The sequence below is a fragment of the Sceloporus occidentalis genome, unplaced genomic scaffold, assembly GCF_023333645.1.
Source record: "Sceloporus occidentalis isolate IW3139 unplaced genomic scaffold, rSceOcc1.0.p SCAF_6, whole genome shotgun sequence".
Taxonomy (NCBI): domain Eukaryota; kingdom Metazoa; phylum Chordata; class Lepidosauria; order Squamata; family Phrynosomatidae; genus Sceloporus; species Sceloporus occidentalis.
In genome coordinates this window covers 111,315,428-111,337,515 of record NW_028316986.1, presented here as the reverse complement: position 1 = coordinate 111,337,515, position 22,088 = coordinate 111,315,428, and the positions used below count along the sequence as shown (strand labels likewise).

At 39.4% G+C, this 22,088-nt stretch overlaps 1 protein-coding gene across 1 annotated transcript in view; it reads right to left on the bottom strand.

Moving 5' to 3' along the window:
• Nucleotides 1–22,088, bottom strand: part of ASCC3 (activating signal cointegrator 1 complex subunit 3) — a 332,057-nt gene that overhangs the window by 32,585 nt on the left and 277,384 nt on the right. The window contains exon 37 of the mRNA XM_089530681.1: nt 1,739–1,963. Within this exon, the coding sequence (XP_089386807.1) occupies nt 1,739–1,963 (225 nt within the window). The remainder of the gene's footprint in view (nt 1–1,738; nt 1,964–22,088) is intronic.

Here is a 22,088-nt window from a genome sequence, read left to right as displayed (position 1 = left end):
AATTTCCAAAACCAGCTGTTGAAATTTTATACCAGGTAAGTTACATTTTAATATATTGTTGGGGTTTTTAAGGCAAATTCTAGAAGTTATATTTAGAAGTTAAATTCTGATGTTATATCATATTATGTTACAATACAGTATATGTAATGCTATTGGGTTAAATGCAATTGCTAGTCCCAACTAGAACAGAACCACGAAATCAATAGAAACTTGTTAACACGTATGTAAATTCCATTAATTCAATGTGTCTACTCAAGCTGGGACTAACAATTGCATTTCAACCACTGTAATTTTATTGTTGTTCTTCATCTTGGATGGGCATGGTCCAAAAAGGTAATCTATAAATACATTTTTTGTATTACCAAACCAACGGAAAAGATTCAGATTCTAGCCCTACTTGGTCTCCATTTTTGCAAGGAAGATTATTTTGTGTGTGTGTTTCTCTGTGTGTGGCATATGAAAGGAATTACAATTAATTTCCCCAACCAGGAATCTGAGGTGGTACAGTCCATTATACAAAGGGATTTTTAGCAAATTTTTAGAGACTACCAGTAACTGAAAGAAGTTGGTAGTATAAAGCTTTTGTAGACTAAGGCTGCATCCACACTGCAGAAATATTTCAGGCTGACACCATTTAACTGAGATGGCTCAATGCTATGGAATTCTTGAAATTGTAGTTTGCTGTTGCACCAGAACTCTCTGACAGAGAAGGCTAAATATCTCACAGAACTACAGTTCCCAGAATTCCACAGCACTGAACCATGCCAGTTAAAGTGGTGTCAACCTGGATTATTTCTGCAGTGCGAATGCAGAGTAAATCCATTTTATCAGATGCATCAAATTACATAGCTTTGAGAACATTGTTTTGAAAGCATTACCAACCACAAAACCTGGTTATCTTAAGGTTTTTTAAAAACATATCTGTTTAGATGTCATGATGATTTTAAAATAACTGCCTGAATCAACATGGCTTTGATTTAAATTCCTGTCTCAGCCATGGATCAACATATTTGATGATCCCTCATCTTATACAGTGTGTAAAATAGGATTGTTAAAGTCTACCTACTTCACAGAGCTAGCATAAAAATGTAAGAGATAAAGATTGCAAAGGACTTTGCATTTTAAAAAAATATGCTACAGTGCTAACAATATAATCAGACATTAGATTATATCTTATTAGTATTTTTAAGTATACATGTACATTATTTTATCTGCTTTAGCATTTTCTGCAATTTGACATGCTTATTGCTGTGGTAGTTACTTATTGTTATTGTGTGCCTTCAAGTCATTTCTGACTCCAACATGAACCTATCATGGGATTTTCTTGGCAAGATTTGTTCTGAGGAGGTTTGCTATTGCCTTCTTCTGAGGCTGGGATGGAGAGTGTGACTTGCCCAAAGTCAGTGGGCTTCCATGACTAAGCAGGGATTTGAACCCTGGTCTGCCAGAGTCCTAGTCCAATACACAATATCTTGCCATGCTAGCTCTCTTTTGTGCTTTAATCCTATGTTGCATTTAAATATGGTTTTATCCTGTTTAAATTATTTTATTCTCTATTTGGAATTGAAAAACATATTTATATAACTATCATTGTATGCTGCCCTGAGTTTCCATGACACTGTAGAAACATTTAAACAAACAATTTTCATTAACAATTACGGTATGTTCCAGAATGTACAGACTATAATAGTTATCAATACCAAGTAAGGTGACTGATCATAGAAGAGCATAACCATACCTGACATATTCTAACTGATTGGTCCAACACAGTCTTGGTATCAGTGACATAATCTGGGCATGGCAGCACAGCATGTTCAAAATGGGCTTGTATCAAAAGATGGGTTTTTGTATGTGAACTGTCAAAAGAATGTGGATTAACTTCAATGGGGACACGTTTGGCCAATTCACTGTTCATTTGGTCTTCATTGTGTCGCACTGGGAGGTCTGCATATTCTTCAGCATCCTTGAAGGAAAAAAAAAGGAGAGGGAGGGAGAGGGAGATTTTTAGTTCAAAGAACCCAAACTCTGGATAGACAGAACTAAGTTTAATTATGTAGATTTTCTTTCTTTTTCTTTTCACAACTCCTAAATCTGTCCAATACACCACTCATCGGGTTTGGAAGACTCTCCAGCCTGGCACATGATGTATAAAAGAAGTCTGGAACTGGAAAACAAAGTGATATCTGTAGCCCTAGAAGATGTATAGGATGTATAGACTATGGAGATTAGTGCATTACCTTTGCTCCCAGCATAGATGCGGGATGTAACTTTAAGAAGGCAGATCTTAGTGCATTCACCTGTTGCTGGGCAGCAGGCAGCCCATTTGCAAGCTGGGCTTCCCCAGGCTTCTTTCACAAATTTTCATGAACGGGATTTTTCCGTTCTTGAAAAGCTGTGAAAGAAACAAACCAGATGACTGATCATAAAAGAGCATAACCAGATGAGGTCTCAGTGGTGATCTTCACAAGTACAGCAATGCTGATAGAAAATCATGCAGGGCCACCCACGTGTTTGCCCATAGCTTAGAAAGGATGTTATATTGGACTACATGTACCAGGATCTATGTTGGCCATGTTGACTGGGAATTTCAGAGGCTTGCAGTCTTGAAAATGTAACTCTTCAAAGTTTCAGGGTCATCTACACACTGAGTATAGTTGAAGTTGGCATGGATATGTACAAACACAAATGCCCCCTCCCCCATGTCCTTTCACCCACAGCCGTGTTATAGATTTATATCCATTGAAGGTGAAGATCTTCAGTTGAACATGATTAACAAATTCCTATTTGGACTTTTTCAGTGAATGTGTAAAGTTCTGTGATAAAGTCAGGGTCTTGGGAGTGCTGGGAAATGGGGCAGTGTGCTCAAGTACAACTCATCCCTACTTTACTCTATTTGTATATTGGATTATCATATTGTATCCTTTTATTTATATCCTGCTTTCTTCTCAAAGCTGAGAAACAAGGCAGTTTACAAAAATAAAATTAAATATAAATAAAAAGACATGGACCTAAAACATACACAAAAATTCTATTTAAAATGGTATTATACTATCTATAGAATTAAAACCACAAAAAACATCCATGTAAAATCAAAGGATAAAAGTAGTATATGACACTAAGAAAAACTCTTGTAAAACAGCAAGTCATCAAAATAGACTAAAAAGGTCTTCACCTGGTGAAGAAAGGACAAGAAAGAAACAGTCCAGCCTGCATAGGAAGGGAGTTTCAGATACTGCAGGCAGCCACTGACAAGGCCCTCCTGTAGTCCCAACAGACATGCCTGTGAGAGTGATGAGGATGATGGAAGTCTCTGAATACCTTAGAGCTTCAACAACTATGGAAAGATAAGTTCCTTGAGATAGCCTAGACACAGTTCAGAGAATTCATAACCAGACGTCCTGGTTATGGGGAAACACACAGAGGAAGTTTCTGGGGCGGAGGTCACTTCACATACACAGGAGGTAGGCAGCTGGAGGAATGCTACATATACAACTAGGAACATCAGGGAGCTTGCAGCTACAGAACCGATTTGAAGCCCTCTCCCTTATCAGGGATGATGAGGGACGGGAGGAGGGACATTCTTCAGGAAAATGCAGAAGATCTTGGTAGAATCAACACAGGGAATGGCTGCAGCTAAGCCTTGGAGGAGGCAGGTAGTGGTCATGGGGGACTTCTTGCTGAGGGGTACAGAATCAGTGGTTTGTGGGCCTGACAAGGTATCTTGGGTGATGTGTTGTCTCTCCAGGGCAAAGATCCACGATGTGACAGAGAAGCTGACAAGACTTGTCAAGCCTACTGACCATTACTCCTTCCTTTTGGTTTATGTGGGAGCCAATGATACTGAAAGGCAGAGCCTTCAGAATATCATAAGGGATTATGAGGTTCTGGATAGGAAGTTGAAAGAGCTGGGTATACAGGTTATCATGTCCTCTCTTCTCCCAATTGTAGGGTATGGTCTAGGAAGGGAGAGGAAAATAGCAGGTGTAAACAACTGGCTCTGCAGATGGTGCCGCCAAAAATGATTTGGATTCTTGGATCATGGGCTGCGGTTCTATGAGGGGGGACTTCTAGCAAGGGATACGTGGAGAAAAGGCCGACTGGAGCATTGGCAACATCCAATCAGAGTGAGCCTGGTATCAACCAATGGAAGCTTAGCCAAGGTGGGGGCTACTCCCAGGAGCAAGTATAAATAGATTGAGTGAGTAGTGTGGAATTAGATAGGGAATCAGATAGGGACTGAGCTCTGAGTTAGACATTTATTAGACCCTGAGGGGTTTTGACAGCCAAAATGGTTGAGATACACTGCTGAAAGGGTGGTTGGAAGGGGTTTTGAGTACCCAGGTTGGCCTAAAGTGTAGAAATTGAATTGGTGTGGCTGAAAAAGTCATAAAGTAGCAACAAAATTTTAAAACTCAGAGTCTAGTAAAAAATCTTATGTGAAACTGTGACTTAGAGACCACTCCCCAGAATATATTAACAGATACTGTAAATCGTTTAAACTGTTTCAGCACATAAAAGCTGTATCAACTCTGAATATCAACCAGAAGAGTGATACAGTGCGCCTGTGTCATACGTGGGCATGCTTTAAGCAGCTTTCAGCATAAGCTGAAAGCTGTGCAGGCAGAAGGGGTGGTGCATCCCATAGGGAACAATGGGACGCATGCCCATGGCACCCCTGCATGCACAAGCCCCTTAATTTAAATGGGGTTTGAGCATAGGTGGAATTTGCTTTATTTGGGGGAGTCTGGAACGAATCCCCGCGTAAAGAAAGGGCGCACTGTCCTGTAAATCCCAGCAGACTGGAGGAGGGCAAATGAGGGCAAGGGGGGGGGAGGATCCTAACAATTATCGTCCAGTTAGTTTGACATCAATACCAGGAAAGATTATAGAGCACATCATTAAACAGAGAGTATGTGAACATTTAGAAAGGAATGCCATAATCACAAAAAGTCAACATGCCTCAGCTGAATGCCTCAACAGTGCCTGTTTTCATATTTCTGAATTTGCCACTAGTAGCTTCTTTCCACAGGCATGGTCAAGTGAGACTTTCTAGGACTTTCAAAATGAAATGCTCTCTCAGATGTGAATCTGGGCAAATTATTTTTATAATTTTATTATAAAATTATTATTATTTTTTTGAACTGTAGATTATGCTTCACTGTCTAGAAATCTGTAATCAATTATATGGGCAAAATCCAATGTATGTTTCAAGCAGAGCAGAGACGCACTAAAATCAACCACTAACTAACTAAAAAGTCCAATTCATTTCAACAGGTTTACCCTAGTTGTAATAAATACTGCATTTAGTACAAATGTTCACACAGATGAGGTCTTCCACCCTCTCCCCAAATGTTAAGCAGTAAAACAACACTTCAGGAAAATCTAAAGACAAAACCTGAGTATCGTAAAAAAATTCAGGCTCTTTGAAAAGGCCTCCCCAGCCCTCAAATAAGACTGACTGAAGACAACTGCTGATGCCCCTGCCAGATCTCTTGTGAAAACTGTGGTCATTTATTTTCTGAACCTAAAGGTCATCGCCATTTTAAGCCCTATACAATTCTGTATGTTTGCCTCGCTCCTATTTAACTTGCATCCTTTTAAAGATATTTTAAGGAATATTTACCAAGGAGATTTTCCCCCTTCTTCTTCTACTCAATATGGCCTAGCAGCTACAACCAGCAGACAGACTGGGAGGCTGGGGCAAGGGAAGGGGTCAGGTCAACTGAGTAGCTGCAGCTTAACTGGTATTTCTGGAAAAAGAAAACACTCGTAATTTCTCTTCCTCCTCTACTCTGCCCCCCTAAACAACCTGTTTTATTTACTTCCAAAACCCTCCTCCAGTTTCAAACAACTTGCCTACTTCATTTCCTGTGCGTGATGGATGATTGTAAGTGAAGTTCATTTTCTTATCTGCATCATGTAAGTAATTAAAGGAAATTGAGAATGGGCACTGGAGCTTTTATGCATCTGGGAATGAAGCTGAATGGAGGGCACCAAGGTCAGCAGAGTCCATTATAGTTTTATGTGAGAGGCCGGTCTGTCTGCCCTGTCCCTGTTTGTTTAGTGTAGGCAGGACAGACTACTAACTGCAAATCTGTGCTTCTGATTTGCCCAGCTGTCCTTGAATAAAGACATCTTCCATTGCAAATGTTCAATGACAGTGATTGACAATTCTATGATGAACTCTGCTTGTAACCCCCTGCTACTGTTTTCAGATTGCACAAAGACAGACAGAATAAAGAAACATCTTTCATAATCAAATCAAATAGGCCCTGCTGTTCACTCGGTATTTTCCATTTTTGTTTCCCTTTTCAGTACAAACCTCACCCTGCTTGGCAAATGTCGTGGATTCCATAATGCCAATCAATTTTCTGCTGTGTTTCTTCTCTCTTGTATTTATTCCCCCTAAGAAGGTGTATCATACCATTGCAGCATTACTTTCAAAAACAGTAGCATCAGATCCTACAATTTTGGGTTACAATTGGTAAATCATTTGTCCTTGTTTTCTTTGGGCTTTGTGCCTAATATGTAGCTCCTTCATTGAAATACAATAAAAGTGAAAATAATGAATTTCAGAAGAGCTGGTCAGAAAATCTGATATATAAAATAGCAAACTGAGTTGAAAGATTTCTCACACAGTTCCCTGACAGCACCCTCTTTGGATCAAGAGGAAACATTGTAGAAGAAGAACTAAGGGACTGAAGAAAGCTAAATAGATTTTAGTGTCTGCACTAGCCTTAAGTGTCCTGTGTTAATGCTCCTTCTGAATTTCTACCAATGTCTCCAAGTCTACCTCTCACAGGTTCAATGAAATCTTAGCTTAAGACTATTAACACAGTTTAAGACTATAGCTTAAGACTATTAATCATACAGTAACCCATAAAATATACTGTGTAGCCCTTTATCACTGTATAAAAAGACAATTGCCTCCATCACTTAGGCCACACAATACATCACTCTTTTTCACAGATTTCTAAATAATGGCAGCCGTGAGATAATATTCGGAATCATAACACATCCATAAAGAATGCATCAGTGTCTTTTGTTCATTCCAGTTACTACTCTTCAAATTTATGTTGATGTCATATGGTTATGGTTATAGTGAGTCACTAAATTAGCCCACCTGATTCAGTACTGAATCACAATATGGTTCACAAAGTGAGAAGGCACACTGAAGATGAAATCTTGGGCTTTGATAAAATAAAATAAAGTACAGTGAGCCCTCAATATTGGCAGGATTCCTATCCATGGATCTGAGCAACTGTGAATCACCACAACATATTATCTAATAGTGGCGTGTGCATATGGACCCACTGATGTAGACATATATACACTGCCATCCATTGCGTAATATGGGACTTGAGCTTCTGAGATTTTCCCCATTCATGAGGGAGGGGCAGAACCAAAACCTTGTGGATGGAAAGGACCCAGGATAAAATATTTTTTTTTGTTTGTTTCTACTTTATTTTAAATCTACTCCAGTCATTCTAAGGTACATAATCTTCTCACTTTCAATAATCTTTCTCACACACACTAGATTTAATCAGCTATAGTATCCAAAGGACTGAGAACAAATGGCATTCTAATTAAGAACCTGGGTAAAAGGTATCTTGTGTTAGGTTTTTAATTATTCCACCAAAAGTCCTACATGGCTTCGGGCCCAAGTTACTTGCGGGAGCGCTTCTCCCTACATAATCTGCTCCACACTCTCAAAACATCTGGGAAGTTCTTACTAGAATATTATAATACCAGATTAATGACAACTTCACATAAGGCATTCACTGCCACAGCCCCAAGATTACAGAATGACCTACCGGAAGAGACCCATCTTATTACTACCTTAGAGGCCTTTAAGAAGGCATTCAAAACGGATCTCTTCTGGTGGGCTTATCCACTGAATTCTATATAAAAAGGTTATGATGACTGCTCTTCCTTGACTCTGATTGTTGGCTAATGGACGAATTGTAATTTTGAGAGAACTAATAGGAATTCTTGGTAAATTCAGTGTTAGTATTTCGATCCGTGGGAGAGGCGGGAGGTATAAATAAACTATATTATTATTATTATTATTATTATTATTATTATTATTATTTCAGGCATGGGCTATATTTTCTGGTATAAATTAAAAATGATAATTTGGAGTGCCCATTTCAGATTTACATTGCATACTAGGTTTTAAATATGTAGAAGCTAACATTAGTATTTAGGTAACACAACATTTAATACCAGACTAAGGTTGTGTCTGCCTGGGTGTAAGCTTCAAAAAATGTAAGGAGAGCTACTTCTCAAGAAAACATATATTACTTTACACTGTAAGTCTGCAAACCTATACAGAACAACTATGGTGTAAGTGCCATTGAATTCATTAGTACTTCTAAGTAAATATGCATAAGACTGAGCTGAGAATAAGGCAGGCAAGATAACTTGATGGAGCAGGTGACCAAAAAAGGCCATATTTATGTTAAAACTTAAGTTCAGTGATGAAAACCGGCAAAGCCTTTAAAGTTAATGAGTTCTAGGCTTCTTGGTCCAAGCTGATTAATTTGTAACATGAAAGGTCTTAAAGCAAACCAAATTAGTTTTCACATTCCTAGAGCTTATTTTTACTCTTTAAAGGTGCAAGTATTCTCTTTATCGAGAGAATAATATTGCACTGGCAAACTTTAGCTTTCACTTAGAGATGTTTCAAGTGGAAGTTGAAGCCAACACAGCTAACCGATGTACATAATTTTAAAATACAGTACATAACTTTAAACTGTTGAGCCTATGAACATGTAAAAAAGTGTATTGTTATTCACAGAAGCAGTATGCTGTGTTCAGGGATGTTTAGGGTTCCAAATCTATGTGAGCTTTAATAGAAACCTGTTTCCCTCGCTCCATCCCCCTTCTTCAGCAATGTGACAGGTCAACAGAGTTTAATGGATATGTCTGCTACGTCATTCTACTGTTTTGGAAGACTTCTGTTAATGCACTACAGGACAATTTATTCTTTTTTTTTTTAAATTTGACAACTTGTGATGCATCATAAAACAAGAACCAAAATACTGAGAAAAAAACTAGAAAAGCTAAGCATCCATGATAAGGGTACTTAATGATAAGGTAAGAGCTACCTTATATAAACAGAATTCCACCAAGGGCAAAGCATACTGAGTGACCTTCAGAGAGAGAAAATCTCTATTATACCTTCTCAGCTTTCTCATATTAGATACTCACCTTTGATTACATCTATTATAGTACACCAGGTGAGACATCTGGTTGAACTATGTTTGTCTTGGCAATACATAACTCTTTATGAAAGGATGGCCTCTTATTGTAATTGGCTGTAAGAATAACTGGGAAAAACTAGCCACAGCTATGTATTTAGAAGGCATGTAAAGTGGACCACTACTACGTAAGAGCAGTGGACTACTTGTGATTAAGCATTAAACAAAGACTAAAGAGCCAGTCAAAGTATGCATAAAGTAATTGTAAAGATATATTATCAAATACTAAGGTTATGATGGTCGATGTCGTAGTATTTGCCATTTCTATGTACTGTTGTGAAAGCTGGACAGTAAAGAAAGCTGATAGGAAGAAAATCAACTCATTTGAAATATGATGCTGGAGAAGAGTTCTACACATGCCATGGACTGGTGAAAAGACAAATAAATGGGTCCTAGAGCAAATGAAGCCTGAACTCTGCTTAGAAACCTATTTGACTAAACAGAGGCTGTCATACTTTGGTCATATCATGAGAAGACATGACTCACTAGAAAAGACAATAATGTTTGTTAAGGCAGCAGGAGAAGAGGAAGATCACATTCTAGATCAATAGAATCAATCAAGGAAGCCAGGGCTCTGAATCTGCAAGACTGAGCAGGGCTATTGAGGACAGGGTGACCTGGAGGTCAAGGGGTCACCCTAAGTCAAAGTTGACTTGACAGCAGTTAACCACCATCACCAAGCAAGTACCTGGGTGAGTTCAACAACAAGCAGTGCAAGGACTTAAATGCCTGTAACAATATTAAACCAAACCTTACCTACTCTTGTATCACATGACTTTGCTTGAACAGAAACACACAAAGACACTAACAAGACTCTATAGCCAGTAGGTACTAATGTTTTCCACTGAGTTTCAAATACACTGAAATTCATAAGGAACAGAGTTGTGTTTTTCTAAAGGCTAAGGTAGGTGCCCTAGAGAATCAGTGGTAGATATACATACAGAACTTCAAAATCTGGTTATGGTATCTCACAATCATACTAACTACTCTGCAATGAGGCCTTTGGGTGGGAGGACCTTATACTGTACTGAGGAAAAAGGAAACAGTTTAGAAGGAATCCAGAACTGATATTTCCAGGATGTTTGGCAAATATTTTCTTGTGTGAATAACATACCCTGTCATGATTTTTTTTTTTTTTTACAATTTTGAAAAATTTAAATTTGTGAAAAATTTAATAATTAAGGTATGTTTGCAATGGATACACTGGAAGGACAGCAGCATGTCTGCATGCTTAGAATAAAATTTGTACAGAAAGATGGGTAGAGGATGACAAGACTTCCTATACAGTGGGCCCTTGGTATCCAAGACCCCCTTTAGATACCAAAATCAGTGGATACTCAAGTCTCATACTGTATATAGTGGTCTGGACAAATTGTGTCCTTTATATAAAATGGCAAGATTCAGGTTTGCTTTTTGGAATTTATATATATTTTTTGAATATTTTTAAGATGCGAATCGGTGAATCAGTGGATATGAAGGGCCAACTGTACTAGGATTTGCAAATGTTGCTATGATGTCCTGCAAGAAAAACATACTGCTAGCTAGGCCAGTGGTCCTCTGTCTAAAACCTGAGGTCCCATTTCAAAGCTAATGGTGTCAATGACGTGACCCAAATAGACACTAAGTCTGGATCCAAAGTCTGATTTCCTTTCTAGTCCTAAATCAATAGTTGGCATTCGAAGAACCAACCAAGAGTTCTTCATGTAGCAATTTTTAAAGTTTTGTGGTAACAATGTAAAGTTTGCAATATTATTTTAATTTCCTCTTTATATTGTCTAAAGCTATTACTGAGTTTATCAATATCATTATCATTATTATCACCACCACTATCAGTATCACCAATACTTATAACAATCTTGGAAGCCTTTTGTGACCACTGGGTTCCACAGGATTCTTCATCTGTCTTATCCCAATTAGTTTGAGGCTTTTCTTTCCTCAGAACTATTTCTCTAACCCCTGGTCCTCCCACTTTCTTCAGTTTCTTTACTATTAGGTGTTTTTAATATACTTGGTAGCGTGTTTCCGATACTGTTACCTATAAAACACTTCCAGACACTCCTTTGTGAAGAAAATAACTTTTATTTACAGAAAGAACTTATGATGGTATCTCTTTTGGCAGTTGGTTCTCAAAGCTTTTGGTTACAACGTGTACATCACTTCACTTGTTGCAAATTGAATTTGTTCCAGTTCACTCCATGGCTTGTCACACTTCAGCTGTGTTTTAGTTCTTTATACATACAGTGCGTCCTCGCCTTACGCGGGGATCCGTTCCGGATCCCTCCGCGTAAGGTGAATTCCGCCTATGCTCAAGCCCCATTGTAAACAATGGGGCTCGTGCACGGCGGCGCACGGGACGCAACAGGCGCGCGTGCCCATTCAATTGAATGGAACGCGCCGGCCCTTCCACCCCCCGCGGCTTGAGCGCGTATGACGCGGCCGCGCTGTACCTTCCACTAAAGCTCGTTCATTAGGAGTATAAATCCTATGAAACTCTGGCTTTATTCATAGGTTACAGTTACACAGAATAAGGTGGATATGAGCTTTCTCTTTACTGTCAATCTGGTTTCAGACCTGGCTATGGGACAGAAACCATGTCAGTCTATGGGACAGAAACCATTTTGGGCGCCTTGGTGAATGACCTACGTAGGGAACTGGACAGGGGGAGTGTGTCCTTGTTGGTTCTACTAGACCTCTTAGCGGCTTTTGATACCATCGACCATGATATCCTTCTGAGTCATCTCTCTAGGATGGGGTTTGAAGGCACTGTTCTACAGTGGCTCTGTTCTTTCTTGGAGGGGGGCTCTCAGAAGGTTGTGCTGGGGGACACCTGTTTGACTCCTTGGCCATTGGCCTGTGAGGTCCCTCAGAGTTCAGTCCTGTCCCTCATGCTTTTTACATCTACATGAAACCGCTGGGAGAGGTCATCTGGAATTTTGGAGTAAGGTGTCATCTGTGTGTTGATGATACTCAGCTCTGTCTCTCCACTCAATTCCAAGGAAGCTGTTTCTGTCCTAAACTGGCATCTGACCACTGTTATAAATGAAGGCAAACAAACTGAAGCTCAATCCAGACAAGACAGAGGTGTTAGTCGAAAGACAGATCTGGGAATAGGGATTCAGCCTGTGTTAGATGGGGTTACACTCCCCCTGAAAACTCAGGTTTGTAGTTTGGGGGTGCTTCTGAGCTTGGAAGCCCAGGTATCAGCGGTGACCAGGAGTGCTTTCGCACAGCAAAAACTTGTGTGCCAGCTGTGCCCATTCCTGGAGAAGTCAGATCTGGCCACAGTGGTACATGCCTTGGTTGTATCCCGTTTGGATTACTGTAATGAGCTCTATGTGGGGCTGCCTTTGAAAAAGTGCTCAGAAACTTCAGCTAGTCCAAAGAATTGCAGCCAGGCTGTTAACTGGAGCTGGCTTCAGTGAGCATACAACTCCTTTGTTGCAACAGCTCCATTGGCTGCCAGTCTGTTTCCGGGCACAATTCAAAGTGCTGGTTTTGACCTATAAAACCCTATACGGCTTGGTTCCAGGCTATTTGAAGGACTGTATCTTCCTGTACAAGCCCACCAGAATACTGAGATCATCTGGAGAGGCTCTTCTCATCACCCTCTCAGCTGCATTTGGTAGGAACAAGAGAGAGAGCCTTCTCAGTGGCTGTTCCCAAGCTTTGGAACTCTCTCCCTAGAGAGGCCAGGATGGCGCCATCTTCCTTTCCTTCTGAAGCCAGATAAAGACGTTCCTGTGCAGTCAGGCCTATTAAGCTGAGTAGGACTAGCTATACAAATTTAATGGTTTATATTTTAATATATTACAGTGGAGCCTCTCCTTACGTGAGGGATCTGTTTCAGACCCCCCACGTAAGGCAAATTCCTCATAAGCACAAGCCCCATTTAATAGAATGGGGCTCGTGCTCATGGTGGCGTGGCATGCGATTGCAGCATGGCTTCTGTGTAAAGTGGAAGCTGTGTATGGTGCGCCAGCGTATAGAGCGGGTGCACTGTATATTCTAATTTATAACTATTTAAATCCTTAAAATTTTATATTGTTTTTTAAATTTCATATTTATGTATTTTAATATTTTGTATTGTTTTTCAATTGTATTGTTTTATATTTGTTCGCTGCCTTGAATCCATATATTGGGAGAAAGGCGGGATATAAGAAAATAATAATAATAATAATAATAATAATAATAATAGCCCTCCTCCTCCTCCTTAATGGCTCCTGCTTTTTTTAGACACCTATCAGGCAGGCCCCCAACTTTTTGCCAGCCTCTCCCTGATTGGCAGCTGTAGATATTCCAATCTGCCAGTGTCTCTCCACACCCTTTTCAAGGAAACATTGAAGCAGCTAATAATTAAAATATACAAAAGTTGTAACAAAAAAAAACAGTTATTAATAACACCAAAAACTACCCACAAGTACAACTGTAGGATGCTGCCACAGAACATCAATTTTTCTATGGTTTGAGAAGGAGTTAGACTACCAAATTGGAATGAAAATAGATTTTATTTCATAACACAAATGCTTCAGTAATTTTCCCCATTTCCCTGACATTACTTAACTTTTGTTCTTGTTGTTGTTATTGTTAACTGCCCTTGAGTTGATCTCGACCCATGATGAGCCTGTGGATGAGACATCTCCAAGACTATCTTTCTTCCACAGCTCTGTTTAGTTCCTGTAATTCATACATGCGACCTCTTTAACAGAGTCCATCTATCTAGCATGCAGCCCTCCTCTCTTTCTACTTCCCTCCACCTGTCCTAGCATTATTTTTTTCCCCAATGAGTTGTGCCTTCTCATGATGTGACCAAAGTATGATAGTGTTAATCTAGTCATCTTGGCTCTGCTGCAGGACCCATTTATTTGTTTTTCTGGCTGTTTACGGTAGCCTCAACACTCTTCTCCAGCACCCTGTCTCAAATGAACTGATTTTCTTCCTATATGCTTTTTTTACTGTCCAGTTCTCACATCCCTACATGGTAATGGGGAATACAATGGCTTCTACGGTTCTAATTTTTCTCCTCAGTTGTGTATCTTTACATGTTAGGATCTTTTCAAATTCTTTCATAGCTACCCTCTCCATTCTTATTAGTCTGGTTGCAAAGAGATCTTGCAACACCTTTGAGGCTGTGTGAAAGAATTTGTAGAATAAGCTTTTGTAGACTTGTCTACTTCCTCAGATACAGGTCTATGGTGTTTATCACATGGAGCTTTTTGAAGCTCAGATCCAGGATGACTGAGGGTCCAACGATGTGGATTCACGTTATAGCGTGAACGTGTTATTAGATGAGATTCCTTTCTATGGGCGCTCGTTTCATGGCGCTTCCACAGTGATTTCAAAGTGACCCGTCATTTTGGTGAAATCAGAAAAAAAGTGAATTTACAGAATTCGCTTTCAAGCTCACTTCGATTTCACTTTGAATTGGTCTGGTGTGGAAGATCACTCCGATGTTGCCCCCTTGACCCCCTGCGTCCTGCTCCTTCATCCCTCTCCTCCCTCATGCCATCTCATCCTCTGCCACCCTGCCACCCATCCCATCATCCCCTGACTGCTCCTGCATCCCCATCTCATCCTCTCTGCCACCCTGTGACCTATCCCATCATCCCCTGCTTGCTCCTTGAGCCTGATCCTGGCTCCAGTGACCCTCTGCGACCTATCCCATCACCCCCTGACTGCTCCTTGAGCCCGATCCTGGCTCCAGTGACCCTCTGCGATCTATCCCATCATCCCCTGACTGCTCCTTGAGCCCGATGAAGGATGACAGCTAAGAAGGGGGCAGGGAAGGAGGACAGCATTCAGACCTCCACTGAGCATGCGCAAGGGTCCCAATTCGAATTGTTGAATCTGTATGGTATGCACCGGTGTGGTAATACAATGTGCACTCACTCTGCTTTGTGTGAATCCGCATCAAGTGACTTGCCTTGGTTTCGATTCCCCCTCAATTTGGAAGGGCAACCAGGTGTGATAAAACATTCACGTTACGACATGAATTCGCACAGCTGAACCAGGAGTCACCCTAGATCTGAGCTGCAAAAAGCTCCGTGTGATAAACCTCTATGAAAGCTTATGCTACAACTACTTTTGCACAGTTAAGATCAAAGGTGCTGCAAGAGCTCTTTGCATACTGATATTCCAGACTAACATGGCTATATCTCTAAGTACTTCTCAATCAACTTCTGAACAGTATATTAAGTGCAAGTCTGACTTACAAGCCTACACACATGCATACTAATAAGTGGATAGGCTCAAGTCAAACACAGATTTATAAACAACAACCAAACCAAGTACAGTATAAGGAAATGTCTCTTACTGCAGTGGCGCCTATCAGTTAAAATTAGCTCCGGATTAGTTGTTGTTCTGGACAACTTTCTATTTATATGAGTTTATTTCTAGCTCATAAAAAGATGGCTTTCCGGTCCTAGCTTTATAGGATATATGGTTTTTAAAATTTCAGAAATGTATAAAAGAATTTTTGTTTGTTCTGGGAGATATTCAAGCACATTTGAGGGCAGACTAAAGCGTGCCATATGTATCTGTAAGGGTTTCAAAAGGCAAATGTCAATGTCATGTGCTTTCTCCTGCTTTGAATATATAAGGCAATGTGCTGTCTGTACCTTCAGGGTGACTTAACTTTTTTTTTTTTTTGCCTGACCAGTCAAAGCTTATACCAACTGATATGAGTGCCTGTTCAAGGAGACTTTCTCAACCCAATTTTTCTCTCCAGGCATGGCAGAAAGACAGTAGTACATTATTGGAGAGCACTATTTGCCTTGTGCTTACTTTTAATCATCACTACTTCCAGTGTCATATCAAATCACCAGGAAGGTAGCATGTTCAAATAAGAAACAGTGCAATTCATTTGTTAATGTTTTCCTATGAGAAGGAGTGGTGTAGGATAACTGGAGAGTCATTTTAAGTTAAATGCTTTTAAACCTAAACTCTCACCTCAATGGTCCCAGAATGATACTTTACTCAATAATCATAGTTTATGGCAAACTCTTTGGTGGGAAGGGATGAAAGAGCCCTGTTGCACTTGATGCCAAATGTGCAGCAAGCTTTTTCTAATATAATGGTTGTTAAATTCTTTATTTTATCTTACTCTCCCATGCCAACCAAACCTTTATCCGTATCATTCTAGTTTTAAGAGTCTTTCATTTTTCAGATTGATCCAACCTTTAATCCAAACTAGTCCAGAACAGTAGTAACAGAGTCTCAAGTCTGGTAAATTTAGTCCACCTCCTTCTCATATATCTATTAACACCTGCCATTTTATTCTGGGCTTACACTCAGCCCAAATAAATTTTGTTATTTCTTTCTTCCATTCCAAAAAGCACTTTTCATTTGTAATGACTGGGATGCCCTGAAAGAGGAATATAATTTTCGGGAGAAGACTTATCTTAATTGTTGCAATATGACCCATCAGTGATATTTGTTGCTTTGACCATCTCTCTAACTTTTTTTTAAAAATTATTTTCCCAAGTATTTTTGTAATTGTTTTCAAACAAATCCACGTTTCTTTTAGTTAGCCAAATTCCAAGATATTTAATCTTTTTTTCCAATTTTGAATCCTGTTTTTTTCCCCACTCCGTTCTTTCTTCTCCTCTTGTCATGTTCTTTGTGAGTATCACCATTTTATCTTTATTAATCTTAAACCCAGCTAATTCACCAAATTCACTTAAGGTGTTCAGAAGTTCCTCTATAGTCTATACATTCATTTGGGTCTTCTACAAATATGACTAAGCTTATAACATTGTCCTTTTGTTTTTAAACTTTTAATGTTTAGTATTATTTCTGATTTGATTGTTTAGAATCTCCAATATAGTGATGAATAGCAGGGGTGATATGGGGCAAACTTGTTGTGCTCCCTTTTCTATTTTACACAATTTTGTTTTTTCTCAATTGACGATAATTTGTGCAGCTTGATATATAGTTTCTATCCATTTAATGAAAATTTTCCCTACCTCTAATTTTCTTCAAGTTTCTATCATGAAAGCCCATTTAATGTTATCAAATGCCTTCTTAGCGTCTATAAATATCATTGCCATTTTCCTTTCATTGTGTTTTTCATAAAATTCAATTAAATACAAGACTGTCTTCACATTATCTTTTAGTTGTCTACAGATAAACATTACTGTAGTACTATAGCAAGACTGCCTCCTAGGCTTAAGACCTTAAGCTTGACTCATTCCAAAATATCAGTCAGGCTTTTAGGACTTGCTTTTTTACCTCAGCCAGTAACTTTTGCATCTACTGTGACAGCATTTTTAGGTTAGTCTAAATTGTTTTGAATTTAAATTCAAATTCATTTATTTACAGTCTTTGACCAAAGTAGTTTTGAATTTATCATTAATGTTACTAATTTATTTCTAATGATGGGCAGATGGGAAAAATTACAAATGTTGATATTCCTTGGCTAGCAATTTCACACCTGTTAGTAAACAAAAAAAGCATAACTAGCACAGGCAACAGCTCACTCAATTAAGTTGTAATAACTTGTGCAATTGCAGAGCAGTTTGTGAAATGCTTAGCACAAAGCTTCCTGGCATAAATGTAAAATTCAGTACCTTGATTTCGCTTGTGGACCACTTGCAGAAGTGGAAACAAAATATTGGAGGCAAGGATGCAAACAGGGTTTCTACAAATGATTCATTGTACTCTATTTTGGGAATATTTGCCATAAACATTACTTTGCTGATACCATTGTAGAAAGTTGTTTAATTCAAAGCACTAGTAAATGCAGCAGATGTTTGTAGAGCAATTGAAAGAATCTGAATGGAGTTTTAACCAAGAGTGTAGTAGTACAGGAGGAATGAATACTGTTGTAAGGTTTATATTGTTATAGGATTCATATTTTGTGAGGAGTTGCCAGGATATTTTGAAAGAAATTGAAGTGAATTTGTCTGGATCTTTCCTTCCATGTGCCCTGTCATAGGACTTATTCACGATGTATTCTAAAACACTTTCATATGTACAGACCTTTATTTAGCATGCTTTATTATAGCAGTGAAACTAATTTCTGTGACATGTTTATGAAAAAGGGCACTCTAATTACCATCCATTCTTCTCCCCCTTGACCACCCTCATCAAAGTTGCTTTCTACTCAGGGTTAGTTCTATATGCTGTTTTGCTATGGAAAAATGTTTGTTACACTATGGCAATTTAAGCTCACACCCCAGAAGAACTCTGAACTTTTGATCAGTCTGCCTTACAGTTTGACCTGCAGTGCTCTTTCACACTGGGAAAGGTCATTTAGATGGCTGATCCCTTGATAATTACAAATGGCATCTATAGCTTGCAGTAAGTGCACTTAAGTGAAAACTAAAGCTAGAAACAAAACAAAAAAAAAAAAATATGTTTAAATAGCCATGGAGTCTTACTATGTACAAGTGTAGATTAAGTGCAAGAGTTTTCTCTTGTTATTTTTTTAATGTTAAAATGTGAATTTAAAAACTAAAAGAGTCTTCTTCAACCTAGTGCTCTCTACAGCCTAAGTTCAACTGTTAGTCCCAATGGCAGCAGACCTGCTGAATCATACCTAAGTGTTGATTGATTCAGTGAATCTACTCCGACTAAGACTTCCAAATAAATTTAGACCCAGGTATCTTAGACTGTGGCTCCCATCACCCCTTGATAGAACTGTCAGTTGGAAGTTGTGGTCCAGAACTTCAAAGGACTGCAGGCTAAGAAAGGCAGACATAAAGTATGTGATATTTTTATATGCATGATTCAATTACCAAGCAGGCAAATATCTCAAAGGATTTTCTTCCTAAAAAGCAATCCTGCAGCTTTATAGGTACATGCTGTAGTATTACTGTACATATTATTAGACATTCTGTGTGCAGCATATGAAAATATCACATGCAACTACACTCCCTCGGAGTGTAGTGGAGTCTCCTTCCCTGGAGGTCTTTAAACAGAGGCTGGATGGCCATCTGTTGGGGGTGCTTTGATTGAGAGTTCCTGCATGGCAGGGGGTTGGACTGGATGGCCCTTGTGGTCTCTTCCAACTCTACGATTCTATGATTCTATAAGGAAGAAAATAGATTCTTCATTGAGGCAACATATGCATCGTGGGAGGAAGAGCATGGTATGGAAAAGATTGTGAGACCTTTTGCTCATATTTCATTTTGAACAACATCAATACATTGACAAAGTGTTATGAGGCACTTAAAACAATCTTTGGGCTTTACCATTTAAGTTTAGTTGTCATGAGAAAAAGTAGTTTAACCGAATGTACGTCCACTAGGACACCTGCCCATGCTTTCAAGATTAATAGACTGTTTTGGCATGGTTTATATGAGCTGATGACAGTAATAAAGCAATAATAAACCAGTAACCGCAGATTGGTTTAGCAGCTGCCCAGAAGGAAATAATTGAGCAATCTCTCCTTTTAAGCCTCAAGTGAACACAGTGCAATCATATACATATCTACTCAAATGTTAGCTTCAGTGACTTAAAAAAATTATACTCTTAAACAAGAGGAATAGAACTGACCCTCAAATATCTCATATCTCAACTCTACATTTCAAAGCATTTAGCCAAACACAGGAGAAAAACATTTCCTCCCAATACTGCAAATTGGCATTCACAAACCATAAGGTAGCGAGTTCAATACTAGCCAAGAGCTCAGGCTTGTCTCAGGCTTGTCTCCTGAGGTCGCTAAAATGAATACCCAGCTTGTTGGGCGCAATTAACCTACAGTTATAAACCGCTTAGAGACTGCTTAGGCGGTATGAAGCGGTATATAAATAAAGCTGCTATTGCTACAGTTTTATTTCTGACTATCATCGTGATGCTAAACATTTTCATTTCAGTAACTTTACTGTGTTTCAGACAACAGGCTCTGACTATTCTCAAGTTTCAGCCTTAGGAAGATCTTCTGCAGTGTCGAAGCATATGTGTCTGTGTGTATAAATATATAAAGGGGTTGGTGCGGAGGAGGGAGAGGTTCGTTCCATTGTTTCGTCAAGGAAAAAACGGGCTGTTATTCACAGGCACAGATAACTCTATGCTATCTTTATTTCTCTCTGAGAATCAAATTCTTGAAAACAAGTGCACACATACAAAAAGAGAGAAATGTCAGGGTTATGGGAAATGTAGAGACTCCTTCATTTCCAAATGTCTAGTTAATAAGTCAGAAATACTAATAAAGAAAGGATCCAAAGAGCTGCTCAGGTTTACTCAAGATATCTCCGTTCAGTCTAGTGGGATTTCTTAAACAACCGACTACATGTCATACTTACATGCAAGACTTCCCCAAAACTCTTTCATTTCAAGAGCAGTTTGCCATGTTGGAATGGGGTGTGTCTGTTATCTGAGTTAAGTACAAAGCCACTTGACTATAATCTTGAAATCTTCATTAAAAATTTGAGTCCGTTATTTTTTAATATCAACTACAAATGTTAAAGTTAGGTTCAGTGGAGAAATGAATGCCACGGATTCAAACTGGCATAACCAAAGCTCTGCTCAAAGAACAGAGCTTTCCTGACCCCACTTCGCACTATAGCCCTCATGCATTCTCAGAAGCTAGAGACCATCTGGCAAGGCACACAAGGGAGACTGGTGGAAATTGATGGAGTCATCCTAAGTGGAAATTACTGAAGCAAGAGGCCTCCATCCATTTCCCACCAAGTTCACCCATTATGGTGAAAATCACACCCTGAGGGTGTGAAACTTTTCTGACACTGTGACAATTCATATTGATCTTAATCCAAGACAATTTCTTTCAAACAGATTTTAGCAGACTACCCTAACCTGACCTTGAACTGAGTCTTGTGGGCTACTGTGGATGTCTGATAGTGGTTCAATCAGGGCAGGATGAAGCTGTAGGACATTACATACCTACAAGCAGTAAGTGTGCTCCAACAAGATCTAAAACTCAATTGAGGCTTTTTATTCTTTTGGACGACATTATTCCTTCTTTGATCAAGACTGACAGTGAAAAGCATTAGAAATATAGAATCACAGAGTTGGAAGAGACCACAGGGGCCATGCAGTCCAACCCCTGCCATGCAGGAACTCTCAATCAAAGCACCCCTGACAGATGGCCATCCAGCCTCTGCTTAAAGATCTCCAAGGAAGGAGACTCCACTACACTCCGAGGGAGTGTGTTCCACTGTCAAAGCAGCCTTTACTGTCAGGATGTTCCTCCTAATGTTGAGGTGGAATCTCTTTTCCTGGAGCTTGCATCCATTGTTCTGGGTCCTGTTCTCTGGAGCAGCAGAAAACATGCTTGCTCCCTCCTCAATATGACATCCCTTCAAATATTTAAACAGGACTATCATATCACCTCCTAACCTTCTCTTCCCCAGGCTAAACATCCCAAGCTCCCTAAGTCGTTCCTCATAAGGCATGGTTTCCAGACTCTTCATCATTTTGGTCGGCCTCCTTTGGATACGGTCCAGTTTCTCAACATCCTTTTTGATGTTCTGTGGTGCCCAGAACTGGACACAGTATTCCAGGTGAGGCCTTACCAAAGAAGAACAGAGTGGCAATATTACTTCCCTTGATCTAGACACTATATTTCTATTGATGTAGCCTAAAATTACATTGGCCTTTGCACTGCTGCATTGCACTGTGGTCTACAGAAAGTGTGGAGAACTGCAGGCCCTGTGCTAAAATCACTGGGTCCTACAGAAGTCCCCAGCTCCTTCCAGCATTTGGTGGTTTACCATGGGATATTTTTTCTTCTTACTTTAAATGGATGAAATGTCTCTCCAGAGGCTTAGCTACTGGCAATAGGGGCTTTGAGATTAAAATACAGTGGGCCCTTGGTATACGCGGGGATCCGTTCCAGACCCCCCGCGTATGCCAAAATCCGCATAT